General features: G+C 37.0%; 3 protein-coding genes across 8 annotated transcripts; all 3 read right to left on the minus strand.

Moving 5' to 3' along the window:
- Positions 1-130: 130 nt before the first annotated feature.
- LOC110761120 (2-oxoglutarate (2OG) and Fe(II)-dependent oxygenase superfamily protein) lies at positions 131-4,525 on the minus strand. 4 transcript variants are annotated; one of them, XM_021963515.2, is made up of 4 exons: positions 4,171-4,507; positions 2,058-3,127; positions 1,134-1,517; positions 131-703 (listed from the first exon to the last, which is right to left on the minus strand). In XM_021963515.2, coding segments are annotated over exons 2-4 (1,431 nt in total). In that variant the 5' UTR covers positions 3,103-3,127; positions 4,171-4,507; the 3' UTR covers positions 131-701. The 4 variants fall into 4 exon arrangements, with proteins under 4 accessions (XP_021819207.1, XP_021819208.1, XP_088107769.1 ...); XM_021963516.2 differs by having other exon boundaries at positions 2,058-3,158; positions 4,171-4,506; XM_088251643.1 differs by lacking the exon at positions 131-703 and having other exon boundaries at positions 1,375-1,546; positions 2,058-3,158; positions 4,171-4,520.
- Positions 4,526-5,268: 743 nt separating this feature from the next.
- Positions 5,269-9,281, minus strand: LOC110761104 (G-type lectin S-receptor-like serine/threonine-protein kinase At4g27290). 3 transcript variants are annotated; one of them, XM_088251640.1, is made up of 7 exons: positions 7,677-9,267; positions 7,266-7,421; positions 6,976-7,106; positions 6,622-6,832; positions 6,007-6,244; positions 5,755-5,905; positions 5,269-5,651 (listed from the first exon to the last, which is right to left on the minus strand). In XM_088251640.1, the coding sequence occupies exons 1-7, from the start codon at positions 8,947-8,949 to the stop codon at positions 5,349-5,351; spliced, it is 2,463 nt and encodes an 820-aa protein (XP_088107766.1). In that variant the 5' UTR covers positions 8,950-9,267; the 3' UTR covers positions 5,269-5,348. The 3 variants fall into 3 exon arrangements, 2 of the variants coding, with proteins under 2 accessions (XP_088107766.1, XP_088107767.1); XR_015835117.1 differs by having other exon boundaries at positions 5,578-5,651; positions 5,755-5,822; positions 7,677-9,281; XM_088251641.1 differs by lacking the exon at positions 5,269-5,651 and having other exon boundaries at positions 5,795-5,927; positions 7,677-9,281.
- A 2,706-nt stretch (positions 9,282-11,987) lies between these two features.
- Positions 11,988-15,765, minus strand: LOC110761109 (G-type lectin S-receptor-like serine/threonine-protein kinase At4g27290). The gene is made up of 7 exons (XM_088251428.1): positions 14,354-15,765; positions 13,970-14,083; positions 13,686-13,816; positions 13,334-13,544; positions 12,740-12,977; positions 12,502-12,652; positions 11,988-12,397 (listed from the first exon to the last, which is right to left on the minus strand). Exons 1-7 carry the CDS (start codon positions 15,657-15,659, stop codon positions 12,095-12,097), a joined length of 2,454 nt encoding a protein of 817 aa, XP_088107554.1. The 5' UTR covers positions 15,660-15,765; the 3' UTR covers positions 11,988-12,094.
- Between the last annotated feature and the right edge of the window lie 8,152 nt (positions 15,766-23,917).

Raw genomic sequence — 23,917 nt, forward strand, 5'->3', positions numbered from 1 at the left:
AAAATGATCTCCTTAAGACGCATGCCACATGCATTTGTATATGAACCAATGAAAACTTGGTTTGGTATGAAAATTCTGCAAAAGAGTTTATTGATCTCCAAGATATTTAATACTTTCCTTCTGAAGGACATTCAATTTTAATTGGTATTTCCATATTCTTCTTATTGTGCTCTGCCATTAAACTGACCAGTGGATCAGGGAAGCTGTATGTATACAACAAAAAAGAGTACATGATAAATTTACAGCAAGATTCAGTTGCTTTCTCTCTTTATTGATCTATAACTCACACTTCCTGCCTCTGGAAAGCATTCGAAATTCGAATAACACTGTAGTATTACAGCATCAAAACCAACATGATATGGGAGGTGCAAATAAAATTCCAAAATCCCCCTCCACTCCTATCCATATGATCCTCAGCTCTTCTCTGATTCCATTGCCTTTTTAGAGTGCAGCACAATTGATATAAGAGCAGATGAAGGTTCCAGATCCATCTTGTTCACTTTGTCAACTATTGAAATGAAGGAACATAAACTTTTCTCAAGAATGCCTATTTACAAAACCGAAAACTGGAGTATGAGCAGTATGAGTAACGATTGTCATCCAATGAGAATCACATGTGAAGGAGGACCACATGCTTCTGGTGGCCATGTATTGGAAATTACAGGAACTAAAGGTCGGCCAGGGAAGGCAAGCCATAAAGTTCCTGCAGAAGAAGATGAGGAATATTAGTTCACATAGTAACCATCAGCGGAAATAGGGAAAAGACAAAGGTGCAACCCAAATGACCTAAATTAGGGAAAGACATACAACACAAAACTAACTGTTCAATTCTGTGTCGTATTAATAATTATCCACAGAACTACTGCACAACAAGTCTCACCATTGTCAAAACTTTTTCTCCTTTACTAATGCTACCACAAAGATAAGTATATAACTTCTATTTCTAACACAATCTTCAGACACTAGGTTTCATTAGCATATACATCCTATAATAACTTCACAGCAACATGGATGAAGAGAAAGCATGTGAGATTGTCTGCGAAGCATTGAACCAAAGAGAGGAATCTAATGTGCAAGTATGCTCGGTTATTCAGATACAAACTTTTTTACTTGATTTCTTGAATGGCACTTACAATTACAATTAACCGAGTGTTGACTGGCCTGTCCTGGTTCGGTTAGACTTAACTCCATTTCATGAGTAGCTGTCCAACCAGGTTCATATGCTTCAAGGAAACCAATCTTTGCCTTATTGGGTAGATCATGGGGATGAACAAATGGCACTCCATGTGGCCACCCAATCTCCATTCTTATATTGGCACATGGGCTATCAAGTGTGTGAATATGATTCTCACACTCCTTCAGGTTGCAGAACCTCAGCTTGATTCCCTTCTTGTCTGCAATGTCCTGAACCCTTTCCTTCAGAACTCTCTGGGCCTCAAGCCTTAATCTCTTGGAAGGTGGCAGAGGTTTTGATCTTGAATCATTCTTCCTCCTCCTTAACAAAGGCTTCATAGATCCTGTACCAGCATTTCATCGATCCAAGGACCTGCTGTTAAAAGCTTCTCACTAAGAGCTACTCACACAGAGAACACACGCAATCCAACATCAACAGGATTCATGAGATGGAGAGAATTTCTAGAAGATAGAACTAGATTGAAGATCCTTGTTTCTGACAACAGGAATGCAAAAACTATTAAGTAGGCCCAAAAGCTAAGGTCTATGATTATATTTCCCTTTTTCTTTCCTTTCACTTAAAATCAAATAGCATCAAATGTTAATGATAACAGAATATCAATTATACAACACCCTACAAAGAAAAATTAGAAGCCAAATTCACTGGTTAAACTTATTTTTGGTGTGCCCACCTGATTCAGTGAAAAACCAGTCCTGTCTAAAAGAAAGAAAAAAAATCTTTGACGCATATATGACAAGCCGGAACAATGAAGAACAGACAACCAAAGTAGCTGTTATGAAAAATATGAAAAGTAGCATTCATGAAATTAATCTATGGTATATAAACAAGCAACCAATGGTAAAGAAGATTAAATGCAGCATACCATCTTGCGTTGCATGGAAATTGAAACTTTGAAAACTGTGTCTGTTGAAAAGTTGATCGGTTGGGTGAGATCTTTGCATAAAGTCATCGACCGGAACTGGCAGCTGGAACTGAGCTTCAACCCCATGACCAGCATCTCTCATCTCTGAACAACTGAGACTGGTCATGGATTTAGGCATGAGTTTAAAAGCCAAAGAACATCGGCCAAACAAGTTGCTCTGAATATTAGTGGTCTCTGTTCTTTGCAGTGCAGGGTTGACATATCCAGCAGTTGCCTGATAGAGTGCAAGGCCAGGGTAAACAATAGCTTCTTGGGGACCAAGATCTTCATCCACAAGAACCCAACGACCCTGAAAGTCCTTTATGTGTAGACCTGCCTTGTCTGACTTGACAAGAGATATCAAGCTTTTGTCAACTTGATGCTCATGGTCAGAAAACATAACCAACTGGCCATCCTCTTGAGTCGTAAAATTATGGTGTTGTGCTCCCTGAAATGATGGTCTTGTATGACAGCAGACAGACAGTACTGAAGAAGATATTTCCCCATTTCTTAAGGGAACATTATCAAGTACTTTAGTAAATGGTGAGCTCCGCAAGTTCAAATAGAAGCTGATAGCATCCAATATATCCCGAGCTGCCTTTCCAAGCAGTGAAAATATATCTGGTAAACCTGCTGGAGGAAATTCCATTGTGTTGTTGGGCTCTAAGGGAGTGAGTCCAGGTCTGTAATCATAGGTTTCTAGCCATAATTGAGGATCTGCACAATAACCGGAAGTCTTGCACCAGTCACGAGGGTCATTGGTATTAACCATATCTGCAGCTGGGTATGATGCTTTTTGGTGGAAGTAGAGGCGAGCCGAATCTAAACCAGATCTCAAAAGAGCCCCATCACTTACTGGAAATTGAATGATGGCAGCAGAATATTGAGCTAGTGACTGTGACAAAGTTGAAACAGATAGTTTGTATGAATCTGATGGAAGGCCTTCAGCAGGAGCGAGATCAGTTAGCTTCACACGACCCAGAGATGGCAGGCCATTACCTGCCATGAAACCCTTCTGGTATACTTGCTACCTGATTTTGAAGAGAGGTATGTAGCAATCAACTGCATAGGTTACCATTGACATAACTCACAAATTAATAAAATGAAAAAAAGACATCATTATTCATCAAGCAAGATCTTTTTCTTCTTTTTTTTCCTTAATGAGTATTCAGAAATCCCTTGACCCTTAAGTTGGAACCACAAGAACTGAACCATCTACGTATTGTAAAAAATGCACATGAAGCATACACATACAAATAGATACATCATTTTATATAGAAAAAAACGCTCTCCTAAAGTCCTTAAAGCAAGTCTTGCTTCTCATCCTCCAGTACGTCGCATGCCGTGGGGACATCATTTGACATATGTGAGTCATACTTAACTAGAAAGATCAAAACACATAAAAGTTATTTAAAGAAATAAAATTGTTTTCATTAAGTTTTGAATATCAAAGCATCTACATTTATATATGACAGGATGATATAATAAGCTCCATTACAGTCAGAAAATTGAAGGTGCTAACCAATATCTGCCACAATGTCATCTAAACTTAACACAAACGTAACTGTGTGGTGAAAGGTAAAAGGTAAAGGACTGTCTGATTCGAAAAATAAAGAAAAAGAAAAGGTAAAGAGCTACAAAACTGAAGACTATATGCTAGAGCATAGACCGGAGACACCAGAACAAGCTTGCACCCATATTTCTTTTAACCATAATTCCCTAAAGGTGGCTTGATACAGAAAAAGTGAAAATCTATATAAGAAAAAACCTGGTGCAACGATGAGCCTCTCCATTGAGATTTATCCAACCGTTGAAATGTTGCTTTTGTTTCAAAATTTATTTTCCCTGAACCTTTTAACCAGTTGCCAACAATTTTCCATCCAACTTTAGCTTCAATTATAGTACCCATGAAGCAATTCATTTCAAAAAGTGACAAAACCGGACAAATTTGTTTCCTTTATTTCATGTAACGTAACCAAATGGTTTAAGAACATGACAAATTCCTAATTATCAAAACAAGCCCAAGAATACAGAGAGAGAGAGAGAGAGAGAGAGAGAGAGAGAGAAGACTGACCTTATTCAAAGAAAATGTTGAAGAAGCCAACCCAGAAATTTTAATGCAAGGAAGATTAGGGTTTTACAGAGGGAAAGAGAAGAGAAGAGAAGAGAAGAGAGGTTATGTGAGAACAGTGGTGTTCTTTTTTAATTACAATTTACAAGGAACATTTGATTTGATGATGTGATGATAACGAAAACTTGGTGAGGTGGAAATTTTGGATTTTGAACTGACACAAGAAGAGTCGTCAAATGCCATCTCAGCAACCGGCGGGACTTGGTGGATCAAAGTCCTCCTCCTACCACTCTCTTCTAAAAACTGATGGAAAATGCTTTCCAACTTGATTTCCTTTTTTAAATTTAGTCAAATCTGGTAGTGAGCTAGATCAAAAATATTGCAATCTGTGTTTAAAAAAGTTAAATTTCTAAGTGTTATTAGAAATTTAACTTATCTAACAGTTCTGTAATTAAAATAAAAAAAAAAGAGCTTAACCTTTATAAAGAGTATAGCCGGCTATACTCTTTAAATATACTCACTACACCAACGGCAACGACAATTCCTCCCTCTGCGAGCTCCGCCTTATTCCCTTCTCTCTTCGCATTGACGACAGGGTGGAGCTGTCTTATCATGGAGTTTCTATGGTCTTGCCAATAACAAGGTTCGGTTTTTAGGCCCCAATCTCAAATTCTGACTATTTATTTCTGGTTTGTTTGAGCAATAAATTGATTGGTTTGGTTCTTCTTGAGATTTGATAAATCTTTATGCATTCAATATTCATTCATTGATGGTTCTTCTTGGTTGGACTGCTTTTCATTCTTTGGATATTGCATTTCTATTATAGATTTTGACATTTGCTCATGCACTCTTGTTTGTTGAGAGAAAAAAAAAAAAAAAAAAAGATTTGTCTCCTCCTTTTGCATAGGAACACAAAACCAACCCACCAAAGAACAAAAAAAAATTAATTAATTAAAATATAACACCACCTCATGAGAAAAATCTAATTCATTTAAGCTTTTATATTAGTTCTTGTATTAGCATCTGTATTTCTGTAGTGTGAACTCCAACTCCAAATAATTTTTATTTTTTTTAATTAGAGGGTGCATTTGCTAATGCATGGGTTGGGAATCTCTTAATTATATTTAACTTTCAAACTGACTTCAAAAGCACCAGATTAACACACCAACATGACATATCGTTTATCGAGCCTCCATTAGTGTAAAAGTGACTTCAGTAGCTGAAAATGCTTTAGAAGAAGGATCGACTTCGAGTTCATTGAGATCCCTTTCACTATAAAAACCAGGTTTTTGAGGTTGAGGCAACGACCCTTCACCACTCAACATTAGAACTGCAGCTGGCATGCTCGGCCAATCTGTCGGGTTTCGCTGCACACATAAAAGACCTACATGAATTGATCTCACAACATCAAGTGGATCACTGGAGTCCCCTACCGATGTATCTAGCACTTCAATGGACCTGCCTTCTGTGTATAGCATCCATGCCTAAAAGAATTAATCAAAAGTTCAAAACAGTTGTGATTGATTGAAAGAAGAAACAGAAACAAGCAACGAGTAAATATTTTTGGGCATGACAGTTGACACTAACATGTCCTAGAAGGTTGAGGCTGTGGCCTGGATGAGTGAATCCTCTATTTCTCTTCCCACTCACTATCTCTAGCACCAACACACCAAAGCTATAGACGTCAGATTTTATCGAGTAGAACCCATCAATTGCGTATTCTGGGGACATGTAACCACTACAAACCAATCAATCAAGAACTAATTTAATAAGCAAAGTAAGTATACCATATGTATGTATTGGTTCTTTTGTGATATATATATATATATATATACTTACTATGTTCCAACCACTTTCTTGGTTTTTGCATTTGTTTCATTTTCTGCAAAACTTCTTGCCAGGCCAAAGTCTGAGATTTTTGGGTTAAATCCACTGTCTAATAAAACATTACTCGCTTTCAAATCTCTATGAATTACTCTCAGTCTAGAATCCTGATGAAGATAGAGGAGCCCCCGAGCAATTCCATTAATAATGTCAAAGCGCTTGGGCCAATCTAGCATCATGCTTTTTCTTTGATCTGCAAAATAGCATAGTTCAGTTCACCAATGTTAAAATGTCCATCATGCTAGCATAATCAAGTTTTGATCATACTCAAACACACAACAAGACATATTTTTATTCTCTGAGCTAAATCCTAATTGAAAAGGAAAAAACTCTCAAAAAAGAAGCAAAAAGGATGTGTCAACAGTCATACAACTGTTTTACTCTAAAAGCTTAAATTGTTAGGGAATATTCCAACAAAGTAAATCAAGCTAACAAATTCCTTATGTGCACACTGGACGCAGAGAGGCAGAAAAATGCATATGGCAAGAAACAGATGGTTAAAGTCCCACCCTACACCTTGCAAACCAACAGAGAAGTGAACTACTGAAGAAGGTTTTTGAGTGGTCAAACCAAAAATAAAGAAGTCTAGGCTTTTGTTAGGCATGAACTCGTAGATCAGCATCATTTCATCTTCTTGAATGCAGCATCCTAAAAGCTTCACTAGATTCCTGTGCTGAAGTTTGGCAATATGTGTAACCTCATTCTTCAACTCATTGAGTCCTTGTGTAGAATGTTTTGAGAGCCTTTTCACAGCTATTTCTTGTCCATCTTTCAGTGTACCCTGAAATCCATCAGCCACATATCATGACCAAAATTCATACTCTGTAGTTTGCAAACGTTCAATATACTACTTGTATCCATGGTCCTGGCCGAAACGAGTGGAAACTTTCAGCTCACTGTAGGGAGGACTACATATGACTTTACCTTAAAGACTGATCCGAAACCGCCTTCTCCAAGTTTACTGTCGTTTGAAAAGCTATTGGTTGCACAAACAACAGCAGCCAAGTCAAATAATGGTAATTCCAGATCTTCCTTTTGGCTGGGCCTCGGTTTTCCTGTGAAGTATTCAGTGAAGTAAATAATGTAACCTGGAACTGAAACTGAAACCGAACTACCTAGCTTATAAAATAAAGGAGCAACAGCAAAAATTCCCTATAGAACTGAGCCTACATAGAAGATGGAGGGGCAGAATAGTTCAAAATTAAATAGCTTACCATTTTTTTGGTGCTGCTTCTTCCGCACATATAATAGCAATGTTAGCCCCAGGATCAGCAGTACAGTAGACAACACAGTACTGGTTACTATGATTCTCACTTTTTTCACATTGGATTTTGAGGTTTTAGCATTGGTGTCTGTATTGTTTCCTTGATCTAGGAATGAAGTATTTGAAAGCAGAAACTCGAGGAGTCAGAGATCAATTAAGAAGAAATTATGTACTGTATTGTTTCTGAGACAATTCCATAGAAATATTTTTCTAATTGTGTAAAAAGTTTTCTGGCTTTATTTTGTTCCTCTCTACACTGCCTTTAGGCACATGTACTGTTGGAAGATTTCTTTCTTCTTTTTACTTGGTTTTTTTTCTTTTCCTTTCAAACTTTGTTTTAAACAGCAAGATAATTCCATACCTAGTTCTGATGCAGCCATTCTTATGTAAACATCTTGCCCATTTCCAGTGGAATATCTTATATCAATCAGGTCGCTGAACCACAGCAAGCACCCGCTTCCTCCATCCCGGACATCCAAATTTGCAAAAGCAGTGCAGGAGCAGAAGCTGTTCATGCACATCATCTCACATTCCTTGAGGTTCATACTTGAGTTATACCAGGATTGTTCTGTATTTGGCAATTTCATCCCAGAGTACTTCTTAAAGATGTCTCCACTGCAATTCAGTGGAGTCTTTCTCACACAGCCATAAGACCAATCCACAAAGTCCCAGTCTCGTCGAAAGTTCGGTGTAAATCCTTCCAAGCAGCCACATACTGGGGAGTTTTCAATTCTGCATGCACCATTTGGACCACATAGTCCATAGCTGTCACACATATCAACCTGTGCTGTTAGATAAAGGACCCAACCTTGAGTTTCAACACTCCAGGTGTTGCTTTGCAGAAGCCCATCTTGAGTTAAAGCCAGCCTTGAAAGAATTGAACTGTTAAGAAGCTTAAAACCATAATATACTTCTTCATCATCATCCAACACAAAACCATATGTGTTTGTATGGTCTGAATTTAAATTATGCATCCCACTAAATTGGATTCCATTCCATGGTCCAGTCCGATACTTTATAACAGAACCCTCCCTCACAATTAATTCATGGTATCCATCAGGACCAAGTTGATACGTATAATTTCCTGGAGAAGGATCCTGGGGGCTTTTCCATGGTGTAAGATGCCAATTGAAACCTGTGATTTTGTTCCTACCAAGCTTCATACCCGGTAGTAATGTATCACCTGGGTAATCAAAACTCTGCCATAAATATTTCTCCGTGTCATTATTATCATTGCCATCTATCACAACAAGATTTCCCGAATCCAAAAGTTTTCCCACTGGATTCTGTGCAGAACTCGATGTGTTGGAAGACCAAACTGTAGTGTTCTTTTGGTCAACAAGGACAAGTATTCCAGGGCTGCTTACCTTGAGTACACCTGATGAACCTGTGAGGGGTGTGTCTCTGTTGGCAATCCATACAATGGTGGCAACCGGTATCTTCTTGTACCATATCGCCACGTATCGGCTTTTTGAAGCACCAGCGCTGAAGAATCCAAGCTCAAAGGTTCCCCCTGTTGAGACTACGGTCTCACCATCTGCAATGGACTGAAATGTGCTTATGTCTTCTGCTGTGGAAAATATTATTGCTGTTGTGATGAGCAGCAAGGAGGAGCACAGAAGATGTAACCACATATTATATAAAAGCCTTCAATGGATTTTCAATTTTCCAGCCATTCATATATGAGCTCTTTCTTAAAAGTTTCTATGGCACTGAGCTGCTTTTTTTGGGAATTTTGAAGACCTCATTGGTTGGTTCTCCTTAGGTCCTTGCTATAGTTTGTGAAATAAGATCTCACTTTCATAAAGACTCTGTGATAATATATATAATTCCTATTTATTGACCGCATTATTTGAAACTAGTGCCATTTTGGATGATCCCAGAAGTGGTCCACTCACTCGGTCATTCTTCCATAATCAAATATACCAAATTTGAACAAGTCTTCTCATCCAATTCCCTCATTCAAAGGAAGCTGCAATTTTCTGATTTGTATACTCTTTGGCATTATTGTTCAAGTCTTCCCATCCCTTTCCTCTCCCCTTTCAGTTTTTCTTTTTCTTCTCAAGTTGTGAACCTCACATTTGACCTGAATAGACAAATGCCCAAGGGAAGTATGAATAAAAGCATCTCCAACTGGGGAGGTGCTATCCAATAATTTGACACACATTTCATTTTTTTTCACCTCTAAAACACTAATTTAACATCATGTCATATCTATGTATATATATAAAGCAGAGGACCATTGTAGTTAAATTTTCAAATAACCCAAGTTGCTCTCTATCTATATCGAACATACCATCTTTCTGGTGGTGCTTCTTCCCAACATAAAAAAACAAAAAAAAACAGAGCTACACTCAGGAGGAGTCCAGGAGATGACCCTGTACTGTCTACTATGATTCTCACTTTCTTCACATTGGATTTAACAGGTTTAGCACTGATTGTTGTATAGTCTTTATGATCTAGGCGTGAAATATATTTGAAAGCACAAGAAGTGAGAAGCTAGAGTTTGCTAATTGTGTCAAAAGCCAAACTTCTAGTAACAACCTTTGTGAATACAAGTGATAGTCTAAACTACAAAGGTGTCATGGGGTTTGAACCTGAGACCTCTGGTCTACAAGTCAAGGCCCTTTTCTACTGGGCTAGATCCAGTTGGCAAGTAACAACCTTTGAGTTTGTTATGTTTTGACTATAATTTTTTGTGCATGATCATTAAGAGGTGCATAACTCCCAATTGGGTGTTTCATATCCAAAGACGTTTCTTTTTCTCTTGTTTTCTTTTCAAATTTACATTAAACACTAACTTTTGAGACTTAAGATGGTTCCATACCTAGTTCTGATGCTGCCATTCTAATAAATACATATCTTGCCCATTTTCTGTGAAATTTCTTATATATCAATCAGGTCACTAAACCGCAACAAGCACTCACTTCCTCCATCCCTGATATCCAAATTTGCATAAGCTGTGCAGGAGCAGTTCTTCATGCAGAACATCTCACATTCCTTGAGGTTCATGCTTCTTTTAAACCAGGATTTTCTGGGCATGGCAATTTCACCCCAGAGTACCTTCTTAAACTTGTCTTCAATTCATTGTAATCTAGTGGAGTCTTTCCAACAAGCGTCATTCCTGGGAGAAATGTATCACCTGGGTGATCAAAACTCTCATTGCCATCTATATCACAACCTGATGAATCATGAATTACACATGTGCTCAGTTACATACCTGATATGATGCCACTGGTCAAGCGCCGGGCCAAGATTTTGTATTTGGGGGCCGAAACATAAAACACAAAGCTTAATTATATACATTGTTTGGCATATTGGATAAACTTTTGCCTATAGAGTATAAGATTGAAACGAGTGGTTCTCTATCCCTGCTCTCGTACGGAGTCACCACTTTGGCCAACACTTTACCCCTTACGGGCCGACCCGGTGTGAGTGGGGATTAGTCTGGGTTGTGGTTAAGGCTTAAAGGTGCCACCCATAGTTGGGGCCCATCCAGGACCACCTCATGGTTCAGACCAAAAAAAAAAACGAGTGGTTCTCTTTAGGAGATGTAGTACGATTTTACTACTATATTCATATTCGAATGGAATTTCTACAAGTATTGGTTAGTGGTGGGAGGGCCATAGGCTTAAGTATTTTTCTTTACATGTGTTACCACACCCAATAAATACATTTAAAGGGATTAAATAAACTGGGGAGCCATGGGCACTTCTGGTCTTGGCATAGCTCCGCCCCTGCCACTTGTAATGGAAGTCTGTGCGCAGCTGCATGTGAAGGATGTGCCACTTAATTAAGCAAATTAGCATTCGCATTAACCAAAACAAAACAAGAAATTATCTTTTACATTAATTAGAACCAATGACAACAAGGCCCTAAATTTTTGGGCTCGGGTCGAGTTTGGGGCGGGCCTTGTTGGGCTTTTTCTTTTTTTGGGCTGGGTCGGGCTGAGATTTAATAGGCATCGGCCCGAGCTCGCCCATAGGGCCGATCCACCCAAGGGCCTAAACATTTAAGTAAATATTATGTCTTTTTACTTTAATTTATTTTTATATTACTTCATTTACTTAAGTTTACAATGTAAATAAGGAAGTACCCCCCATTTGGATTCAATAAAAAATACTAGAAAATCAAATTTCCAACAAATCAAAATATGAAAATCCAGTTTTAGTATAAGATACAGTTTATACCAATATTGATAGCTATTCATTTGGTGGAGCTGTCCTATCATGGAGTTTCTATGGTCTCGCCTAACAAGGTTCGGTTTTTAGGCCCCAATCTCAAATTGTGACTATTTATTTCTAGTTTGGTTTAGCAATAGATTGATTGGTTTGGTTCTTCTTGAGACTTGATAAATCTTTTGTATTCAATATTCATCCATTGATGGTTCTTCTTGGTTTCATTCTTTAAATTTTGCATTTCTGTTATAGATTTTGACATTTTGTCATGTCCTCTGGTTGTTTGCTGAAAAAATAATAATAATAATCATTTCTCTCCTCCTCCTCCTTGCATAGGAACACCAAACCAACCCACCAAAGAAAAATAAAAATAAAATAAAATAGAACACCACCTCAAGTGAAAATCTGATTCATTTATTCTTTTATATTCAAACCATTTAAGCCAACTTCTTATATCAGCGTCTGTGTTTCTGTAGTGTGAACTCCATCTCAACTTCAAAGAAACAAATAAAAATATTATAGGGTGCATTTTTCTAGCACATCGGTCTAGAAAGAAACCAGATTAAGTTAAGACAATATACGCAACAACATGAAATATCATTTATCGAGCCTCCATTAGTGTAAAAGTGACTTCATTAGCTGAAAATGCTTTAGAAGAACGATCGACTTCGAGTTCATTAAGATCCCTTTCACTATAAAAACCAGGCTTTTGAGGTTGAGGCAACGACCCTTCACCACTCAACATTAGAACTGCAGTTGGCATGCTCGGCCTATTTGTCGGGTTTCGCTGCACACATAAAAGACCTATATGAATTGATCTCACAACTTCAAGTGGATCACTGGAGTCCCCTACCGATGTATCTAGCACTTCAATGGACCTGCCTTCTGTGTATAGCATCCATGCCTAAAAGAATTAATCAAAAGCTCAGAACCGTTGTACTTGATTAAAATAAGAAACAAAAACAAGCAAGGAGTAAATTTTTTTTGGGCATGACAGTTGACACTAACATGTCCAAGAAGGTTGAGGTTGTGGCCTGGATGAGTGAATCCTCTGTTTCTCTTCCCATTCACTATCTCTAGCACCAACACACCAAAGCTATAGACATCGGATTTTGTCAAGTAGAACCCATCAATTGCGTATTCCGGGGACATGTAACCACTACAAACCAATCAATCAAGAACTAATTTAATAAGCAAAGTAAGTATACCATATGTATGTATTGGTTCTTTTGTGATATATACTTACTATGTTCCAACCACTTTCTTGGTTTTTGCATTTGTTTCATTTTCTGCAAAACTTCTTGCCAGGCCAAAGTCTGAGATTTTTGGGTTAAATCCACTGTCTAATAAAACGTTACCGGCTTTCAGATCTCTATGAATTACTCTTAGTCTAGAATCCTGATGAAGATAGAGGAGCCCCCGAGCAATTCCATTAATAATGTCAAAGCGCTTGGGCCAATCTAGCATCATGCTTTTTCTTTGATCTGCAAAATAGCGTAGTTTACCAATGTTAACATAATCAAGTTTTGATCATACTCAAACAAACAACAAGACATGTCATTATTCTCTGAGCCAAATCCTAATTGAAAAGGAAAAAACTCTTAAAAAAAGAACCAAAAAGGATGTGTCAACGGTCATACAACTGTTCTACTCTAAAAGCTTAAATTGTTAGGGAATATTCCAACAAAGTAAATCACGCTAACAAATTCCTTATGTGCACACTGCACGCAGAGAGGCAGAAAAATGCATATTGCGAGAAATAAAGGGGTAAAGTCCCACCCTAAACCTTACAAACCGAAAAAGAAGTGAACTAATGAAGAAGGTTTTTGAGTGGTCAAACCAAAAATGAAGAAGTCTAAGCTTTTGTTAGGCATGAACTCGTAGATCAGCATCATTTCATCTTCTTGAATGCAGCATCCTAAAAGCTTCACTAGATTCCTGTGCTGAAGTTTGGCAATATGTGTAACCTCATTCTTCAACTCAGTGAGTCCTTGTCTAGAATGTTTTGAGAGCCTTTTCACAGCTATTTCTTGTCCATCTTTCAATGTACCCTGAAATCCATCAGCCACATATCATGACCAAATTTCATACTCTGTAGTTTGCAAACATTCAATATACTACTTGTAGTCCTGACCTAAACGAGGTGTGGAAACTGTCAAGCTAACTGTAGGGAGGACTATATTTGATTTTACCTTAAAGACCGATCCGAAACCACCTTCTCCAAGTTTATTGTGGTTCGAAAAGTTATTGGTTGCGGAAACAACAGCGGCCAAGTCAAATAATGGTAATTCCAGATCTTCCTTTTGGCTGGGCCTCAGTTTTCCTGTGAAGTACGTAGTGAAGTAAATAATGTAGCATGGAACTGAACTACCTTAGCTTAGAAAACAGAGAGGCAACAGCAAAAATTCCCTATAGAACTGAACCTACCTATCTTAGAAAATGGAGGGACAGAAGAGTACAAAATCAAGTAGCTTACCATCTTTTTGTTGCTGCTTCTTCCTCACATATAATAGCAGGGCTAGGCCCAGGATCAGCATTCCAGTAGACAACACAGTGCTGGTTACTATGATCTTTGTAGCGTCTCCTTGATCTAGGAATGAAGTATTTGAAAGCAGAAGATTGAGGAGTCAGAAATTCATAAAGAAGAAAATCTTTACTTTTTATCATCCAACGAACAATTAATGCTAGTTTCTGAGACAATTCTAAAGAAATATTTTTCTAATTGTGTCTTCTGGCTCTATCTTGTTCCTCTCTACACTGCCTTTGGAACAGTACTATTGGAAGATTTCTTTCTTCTTTTTTCTTGGTGGCTTTTATTTGTCCTTCAAACTTTGTTTTAAACAGCAAGATGATTCCATACCTAGTTCTGATGCAGCCATTCTTATGTAAATATCTTGCCCATTTATATTGGAATATCTTATATCAATCAGATCGCTGAACCACAACAAGCACCCCCTTCCTCCATCTCGGATATCCAAATTTGCAAAAGCGGTGCAGGAGCAGTTGTTCATGCACGTCATCTCACATTCCTTGAGGTTCATACTTGTTTTATACTGGGATTGTTCTGTACTTGGCAATTTCAACCCAGAGTACTTCTTAAAGATGTCTTCACTGCAATTCAGTAGAGTCTTTCTCACACATCTATATGACCAATCCACCACCGAGTCCCAGTCTTGTCCAAAGTACGGTATAAATCCTTTCAAGCAGCTACATAGTTGGGAGTTGTCAATATTACATGCACCATTTGGACCACATATTCCATACTTCCCACAGCTATCATCCGGTGCCATTGAATGAACTCCCCAATCTTGGTTTCCATCACTCCAGATGTAGCTCACCCCAAATCCTTCTTGAGTTAACCCCAGCCTGAAAAGAGTTGAGCTGTTGAGAAGCTTATAACCATAATATACTTCTTCTTCATTATCCAACACAAAATCATATGTGTTCGGATTTAAATTTTGCATCCCACTAAATTGGATTCCATTCCATGGTCCAGTCCGATACTTTATAACAGAACCCTCCCTCACAATTAATTCATGGTATCCATCAGGACCAAGCTGATATGTATAATTTCCTGGAGAAGGATCCTCGGGGCTTATCCATGGTGTAAGATGCCAACTGAAACCTGTGATTTTGTTCCTACCAAGCTTCATACCCGGTAGTAATGTATCACCTGGGTAATCAAAACTCTGCCATAAATATTTCTCAGTGTCATTATGATCATCGCCATCTATCACAACAAGATTTCCCGAATCCAAAAGTTTTCCCACTGGATTCTCTGCAGAACTTGATGTGTTGGAAGACCAAACTGTAGTGTTCTTTTGGTCAACAAGGACAAGAATTCCCGGGCTGCTTACCTTGAGTACACCTGATGAACCATAGAGGGGTGTGTCTCTGTTGGCAATCCATACAATGGTGGCAACCGGTATCTTCTTGTACCATATCCCCACATATCGGCTTTTTGGAGCACCTGCGCTGAAAAATCCAAGCTCAAAGGTTCCCCCAGTCGAGACTACAGTCTCACCATCTGCAATGGACTGAAATGTGCTTGTGTCTTCTGCTGTGGAAAATATTATTGCTGTTGTGATGAGCAGCAAGGAGGAGCACAAAAGATGCAACCACATATTATATAAAAGCCTTCCATGGATTTTCAATTTTCCAGCCATTCATATATGAGCTCCTTCTTAAAAAAATTTATGGCGCTGAGCTGCTTTTTGTTGGAAATTTTGAAGACCTCGTTGGTTGGATCTCACTTTCACAAAGACTCTGATAATATATATAATTCCTATTTGTTGACCATTAATATATAGTTAGGCAATGCATGCAGTCAATCATCTTCTAGTTCCTCAAGATTTTACGCTTTGAATGTATTGATTTGGTACCCTGTCATTTTCTTAGGATGAATTGCCTACTAGAAGAAATTCATTGACTCTCATCAGGGATCCCCTTTCACAGCTGGAGCAGAATTCATATCGATTATCATTGTCAACACGTTATCGATACATTGTCGACAATATGAAACTAAATTTTCTCCAGCGTGAAATGGAGAAAATTATCTTCAATCAAAAGTAGACTGCCTTTAAATTTGGTTAAGAATGGATCGTTCCTCTAGTAGAAAAATGTAAAAGTCTTCTCGGTCATTCTTCCACAATCAAATATAGCAAATTTGAACAAGGCTCCTCATCCAATTCCCAAGTCAAAAGAAGCTGCAATTTTCTGATTTATATGCTCTTTGGCATTATTTTTCAAGTCTTCCCATCTCTTTCCTCTCCTCTTTCAGTTTTTCTTTTTCTTCTCAAGTTGTGAACCCCACATTTGACCTTAAGAGAACCTCCAGCGCAAGCCCAAATCAGGGCAAATGGCAGCCCCATGCCCCCAAACCCCCCTCCAGCGCGCAAGGTCCAGCCCGGGCAAGAAGTGGGACACACTAGCCCGGGCAAGCCCACAGGCAAGAATCGACTGGGCTATTGCCCGAAGGCTGCTGATGTCAGCGCTGACCCACAACTGCCAGAAACCAACGGCTACAAGCCACGTGGCTTCTCCTGGAGCCTCTGATCCAAAAATCTTATCCAGTCCAACAGCTCTCCAATTTTTGGCTATAAAAAATCGAAAAAAATTGTAAAAAATATCAAGAAATTCTAGAAAAAAATTTCTATAAATACCTACAAATATTATTCATTTTCCATACCAAATTTTCGACTATAAAATTTCATTTGTGCAAAAATACAAATAGCCTCTTCCATCGAAGCCGAAGGGTCGTGGACAAACGTTCAAAGAGGTCAAAATCTTGGCAACGAGGTAAAAAAATAAAATATTTGCCATTTTATTCAATTTAATGTCATTTTATATATATATATTTCTTGCATTTCCGATTTCATTTTTTTAAATAGATTATTCAAGGCAAAACAAAAAAGGGGAAAACCATTACACATGGCTCCTCAAGTGAACAATGCCCGCAGTCGGTTTCAATGGTGCGTTTCGTGTCGGAAATAATGACACTATTACGTCCTCAGAAGGAAAATACTCCCCCACGTCGTGATCCAGTGGAACCGCCAATGATTGAGTCATCCTTGTACTCGATTGTGTCGGACTATGAGGACCGGGAGTATTTCAATTTTATGATGAGTGAGATGTGAATTTTACAATAAATATGGACACGTGGCAATCGAAAATCTTATTCGAAAATTTTATCTAAAATTTGATATGATAATTTTATAATAAAATAGTGACACGTGGCAACCGAAAATTTTATCAAAATTAATGGTTTAAGTATATAAAAAATAGAAAATAAATTAAAGTGAATAGTAATTGCCATTGCCCTTGCCCTTTGGGGTGGAAACAAAAAAGACAAGGCTGCCACTATTCGCATGAATAGTGACAAATCTTGCATTGTCTTTGCCTTGCCTTTGCCTTGCCCTTGCCCTTTGGAGGAGTCCAAGAGATGACACTATAGTGCCTACTATGATTCTCACTTTCTTCACATTGGATTTAACAGGTTTAGCACTGATTGTTGTATAGTCTTTATGATCTAGGCATGATCTGGTTGACAAGTCAATGCCTTTTTTTCCTGGACTAGATCTAGTTGACAAGTAACAACCTTTCAGTTTGTTATGTTTTGACTATAATTTTTTGTGCATGATCACTAAGACATCGGCGGAACTACATACAAAGCTACACTGGGCTGTAGCCTAAGTAGCTTTTTGAAGAAATTTTTTTTAGCCTATTGTAGCTAATGTAGGTTTTTGAAGAAAAACACAATTAAACTTATATATCCCATCAACTTGCCGTTTCCACTTGTGGTTGGAGCCCTCATTTTGTGGTCTTTTTGGCTGTTTCCCCACTATTTCAAAGAAGACATCTTTTCAGACAAAAAATAATAATAAATAAACTCAATAATAGAAAAATATTATTTTTCTAAAGTATGTTTTGTGGTTTTCCCCATTGTTCTCGTGTTAACCCTTTTGTTGCATTTAATTTGTATTTGTTTTATGCTAAATTTATTGAAAATTAGTTCATAGGACTAAGAACTAGCGTGGTTTACGTAATTTAATATATATTTTTATTTCTAGAAAAAATATAGAAAGTGTAAATTAAAAATTATCATTAAATTTTAAGCTAAAAATTTTAGCTAGCTCACCTATCGAAAAATTATTGGTTCCGCCCTTGCACTAAGAGGTGCATAACTCCCAATTGGGTGTTTCATGTCCAAAGATGTTTCTTTTTCTCTTGTTTTCTTTTCAAATTTACATTAAACACTAACTTTTGAGATTTGAGATGGCTCCATACCTAGTTCCGATGCTACCATTCTAATAATTATATATATATTTCCCATTTTCGGTGAAATTTCTTATATATCAATCAAGTCACTAAACCGCAGAGCAAGCACTCACTTCCTCCATCCCTGATATCCAAATTTGCATAAGCTGTGCCGGAGCATTTCTTGCCCTGGCAAGAATTGGGCCTTGGAAATAGATTTTGAGGCCTAAGGAGCCTTTTGCCTGGGCTAGGTTGCTGTAGTGAAAATGGTCGAATCCCTCTTTCGGTTAAATTAATTTAGACTAATTATCATAATAGTGGGAGTTATTTTATTTTATCATAATTTAGCCTAAGTAGCTTTTTGACAAGCACATGCATAATAGTGGGGCTCAAGCCAATTGGACTTGGGCCGGTTATAGGCCATAAGCCCACTTTTACCTTTATGAAGTCTGTGGGTTAATAATAGCCCAAATATAAGCCTCTGCTGGACAAAAAGGAAAGAAAGAATGTTCAGAAAAACCATGAATCTAGTGAAGTCTAGGAAACCACAAAATCTTTTGTAACCTCTTTTTTCCACCATAGAAACACAATTTGTAAGTGCGTGGATAACTTGTGTGTTTAAACACTTAACATGAACGTGCTTTTATGCTTTAATAAAAGCACTTATTAAGGACACCTTACTTTCTTTTCTTTTCTTTTTTCTTTCTCTTGGTAAATTTCACATGACATCTTGGGTTTTTTCATTTTTACACGAGTGATATTGGGGAAGTAGAGATTCAAACACATGACGTCGGGTGCAGGGGTAACTGCTCTTAACCACTTGAGATTTGCGACATCTTGGTTTTAAACTTAGCCACTTAATTCTAATACAAACAGTAAAATATGCCTTGTCAAGGTCAAGGGTTTAGGTATACTTGCAATTTAATGGACAAAAGTTTGTAGCAAAGCAAGAGATGCTATGCTATGCTATGCATGCAGCTTCCTTTCCAGATATAAAATTCTCACCATTGAAGCAATATTGGTGCTTTTACCATATGATCATAATAATTTCTTCTTTGCTTTTTGTATATAACCTTACTCTTTAAGTCTTCCAAAATCTGAAAACAGGTGAAAAGAATAACTTTTTCATTTTTTATTATTAGTTATATTTATATAATTTTATATAATAAAAAAATGTTGTTTTGTGAACTGACAAATGACAAATGCAGAGTCCTTGCTATGGTTGAGGCCTACACATTATTATGGGTGACTGGTGGAGAGGTAGTTTCCATTGGGACAAGTATCTCTGTATTGAATTTGTGAATGCATTAACAATTTAATGTGAAATAGACTTGTCCTAAAGTTGGAGGAGAAGAAGGATGTATTGAAATGCACATGGAGAGACATTTAAGAATGGCAGGCAAACAAACACCATGACAAGAAAGAAAAAAATTACAGAGAGAGAGAGAGAGAAAGAGAAAGAGATGATGCATTGGGAAATGTAATCTCTGTTTGAGCAGAGCAGAGAGGGAGATCCACCATTGTTAATCTTCTTTCTTTCTTTGCATGTGTCTCATTGAATGTGGGAAGTTTCCTTCTTACTTTATTATGAGGGTAAATTTCAACTGGTTGTAAAAATCACTTTCTGTTGAACTACAAATGGTAAATATATATATATATATATATATAATGAGATGCCATGATGCCACATGAGTTTACTGGGTACTGCAGATTGATGGACAACAATAGAATCATGCAGTGGGTCCAGGGCTGCAAGAGGGGCCCATGAATGAATGCCACTTCTCCCTCACTTTCCCCCCAACCAAACGGTCAAATTTCACTTTGGCAGAAGGAAGGAGAGAGAGAGAGAGAGATAGATATAAAGCTGACATCTTTCCAAGCATCCTGAGCACAAGTAAGGTATGTTTCCAATACAAGAAATAATGATAGCCGGTCAGATACCCCATCAGCATATGCAGCAAGCATCATACTTAGTTGTCATAACAATTGCAGCGCAAATGGGAAAGTGTTGTTTCATTATTTCAGCTCTGCTCTCTCTCCTCTCTCTCCTCTCTCTCTCTCATGAATGAATGAATGAATGAATGAGCGAAAATGAGTTTGGTTGTATTTATGTATATTGTTTGTTATGTTGACAGAGACGAATGGAAGTGAGAAATATTCAAGTAGGGTTGGTTTTATATGTGTTGTTGGGGTGATGAATGAGATTCCCGAAAAGGAAAAACAAAAGCTGTAAAGATAGAGAAAGAGAGTAGACAGATTCTTCATAATGTGAGAGTTTAAAAGGGTGGAGATCACATGTAGAATATAACGCCAACTTTAAAAACAAATAAAGAAAAATACACTATATATATATATATATATATATATATATATATATATATATATATCCACAAGTCATGGTGAAAAAAACTATTTGCCCCTTAAAAGCTGGTGAAGCACAAACAAAACACACATGATTCCCCATGTGTATATATATATATCTTCTTCTTCTTTTTTTCTAATTTATCATGATAGCATAGCATGCCTCGAGTAATCTTGGCCGTCCGATTTAGTATCTTTTTGTTGCAAGAAAGCAATCAAAATGTAGTTTTTTTTTTGTTTTCTACTTTTTATTACTTTTTGATGTATGCTTTTTAGATTTCGGTAGTGGTTAAACCAAAGTATGGTCGATGCAGTTGGGTAATGGGTTGATGTGGGCAATAATAGAGCCAGAATGAAAGAGAAAGGTGAGGCAAGGTTAAGATGAGGGAATCACTCTCTATGCTCTACTTTTTTTGTTTGTTTTCCATCTACCATCTCCTTTGGTAGTGGCATCTTTCTCCATCTCTTTCATGAAGTTTCGAAGCAATTGTGTATCATCCAATTCCAGGCTAATCAGTTACTACATCAAGAATAGATATCCAAAAATATAATGTTCTATTCTTAAATAACCTTGTATTCCTCTCAATAACTCTATTATACGAGCAAATATTAGAGAAGAGGAGAATCGAACACTATTTTAGGGTTAAGAATAAGTATTTTAATAACCAATTGAGTTATAAGTCGGTTTTCTTCATCTCGATAAAAATAACAAAACCAAAACTATGTTCATGAATTTGTGGTCCAACAATTTTATAAGTATACTCTAGTGGTTGTTTGTTGAGCAACTTGAAATGCCAAAGGAAACTTGGAAAGATCGAAGATGATATGCTCAAAATTATTATTAATGCCTTGCGAGTCTCTGTATGTCTGTACGGCCTCTGATGTCTCATGCAAAATTACATCCTACGAAAGAGGGTTATATTATTAGTTTAATAATCTTACCCATGTGGGGTGTGTGTGTGTGAAACTTAAGAGACTGACTAAACAAGGTTAGTGGTTAATAATGCAGTCATTAAAAATAAAATAAAAAAATAAGAGCTAAAAAAAGTGGTTAATAATGTCAGGTTATGCCTCCTCAAATCGTCCGCAAATGAGATTTTGTAGGATCAACTTGCGGAACCCTAGTTGGCCACTGAATTAATTAACCTTAATGGCAAAGCTTTTGCTCACTAATTAAATGACAGATCTGTTTGTCATTTTGTCTCCTTGATTGAAGCTATACTTTTCCCACCCCCATCGCATAATTTTTTAAATAAAAATTAAAAAAAAACCAGTGGCTTAATGGGAATACATTTTGCCTTGAGAATATCGTAGTTATTTTACAATTGTGGGTGGCTATAATGAATGCAATTGTCACCCCATTGTCCTTATGCACTCAAATAAAATAATTTCAACATGTTTATTTAATTTATTGGAAAGGTACGATGATAATATCGAATTAATAACAAGAGAGAGATTAGGGCACTAAACAATGCATGTGGAGACAAATTAAGTATTTTGGAGGATTAATTCAATGACCACCCAACACAAACTATATAATATACGGATTTGGAATATATATTTTTAATTTCCTAGCTATAGCTAGCTAGGTCAAGCATGCTAGGAGTTTGTAACATTTATTTTTCAATGGCTTAGAAGGAAGGTGGCAATATCTAGGTGATGTTGGTGGGTGCATTTTGGAGGAAGAGTGGGGGGTGTGAGACAGATTGGGAATCAAAAGCCATCAATGTTTATCTTCTTTTGCAAAAATACATTGTCGTGTCATATGACGAGCGATATGTATTATTTTACAGTGTATTACGTATTACAGTATTTAAATTATAAGTTAAAAACTTATAACACGGAATATGTTTTAACTTGACAGAACACGTCACTCATTATACGGCGTACGTGTTAAAATATATTACACGAGAAATTATCAAATAATTTTAGATTGAGAATGTAGTAATATAACATTGTTTGGAAACTTTTATTTTGATCTTCAGCTTTTCTTTAGGGTCAACATCGTGACCAGCAACGAATTAAATTGTATCCTTAGCCCAATCTTAGCAGCAAAGTTTTATTTTTCTAATTTACAATTATATGTGGAAAATGAAACCCAAGCAATCTCAAGGAAAGTGTGACCCGGATAAGTCTGACATTGCATCAAACTTTATCCACAGTTTTCTCTTGGACACACCACGCTTCAACATAAATATACTAATATCAGAACGTGAACTTTGAAAATTATAAATTAGTTGGGATTGATTGGCATGCTGTCAAATTTAGATTTGGTCAAGGTGCATGCATCAAGTGGACGGAAAATTCATCTGCAAGAAATTAGGCTCCAAATATGGGAAGCCATCAAAACGACATGAAAAAAGAGACTTACTATATTCCATCTAAGAAACGGAAATATTTCATTGACTTTATATATTTTCTTTAAGTTTGAGATAAGCTCAATTTTTGTTTTTGGGTCAAGGAATAAATACAAGAATCAATTATTACCTTTCACTCACCTCAGAATAGTGGTTTGTAGCAATTGTTATTGAATTCGAATTTTAACATCCGTACAATGTGTGAGTGTGTGAGTTTAGTACATCATCGTCCCGCTCGACAAGGAAATGTCATAAATTTGTAGCAAGCTAGGAACAATGAACACCAATAATGCTTGTCCTGAAACAGCTGAGAGGTCAATAATAATGAGAGTTCCAAAACTAGAGACTATGTTTTCAAGAAAGTACTCAATAAAACGATGAATTTTCAACTTGATGTGGCACCACAAAATATTGAATATCTTTTAAGTATTTTTATTGGTTTTCGAATAATTATATGATTTATTCAAAATTTGAAATCTGAAGTTTGAGATTGATTTATGATTTAATTAGGCAGCCTGATTATAAGAAACTACCACCGCAGCTTGAATATATATCATCCAAGTGTGCCCTATAGAGACGTAAACATTATGATTTATAGATATCTGCAATGCAAGGCTTTATGTGAAGTCTATCTTATCGTCTGTGCATGTACGTAGACATATTAAAAATTACATGAAATTCTATAATACCGTATATTGCAAAGTAAATCTAACAATGATATATTTCATATCGTAATTGTTAGAAATAAACGTCGTTTATGCATGCATATATATGTGATTGTTAACTAAAATACTACGACACATCCACACGCGTGTGACAATACACGTATGCATTGAAACATAGATGCGCCCGATTTCTTGCAAATAAATTATCAGTTAACAATTATCCATGCGCACGTAAAAAATAATAAAATGAACTAGGAGGTCGCAGGGGAAGTGACTGTGGAGCAG

This window comes from Prunus avium, chromosome 4 (assembly GCF_965620075.1).
Source record: "Prunus avium chromosome 4, drPruAviu1.hap1.1, whole genome shotgun sequence".
NCBI lineage: Eukaryota > Viridiplantae > Streptophyta > Magnoliopsida > Rosales > Rosaceae > Prunus > Prunus avium.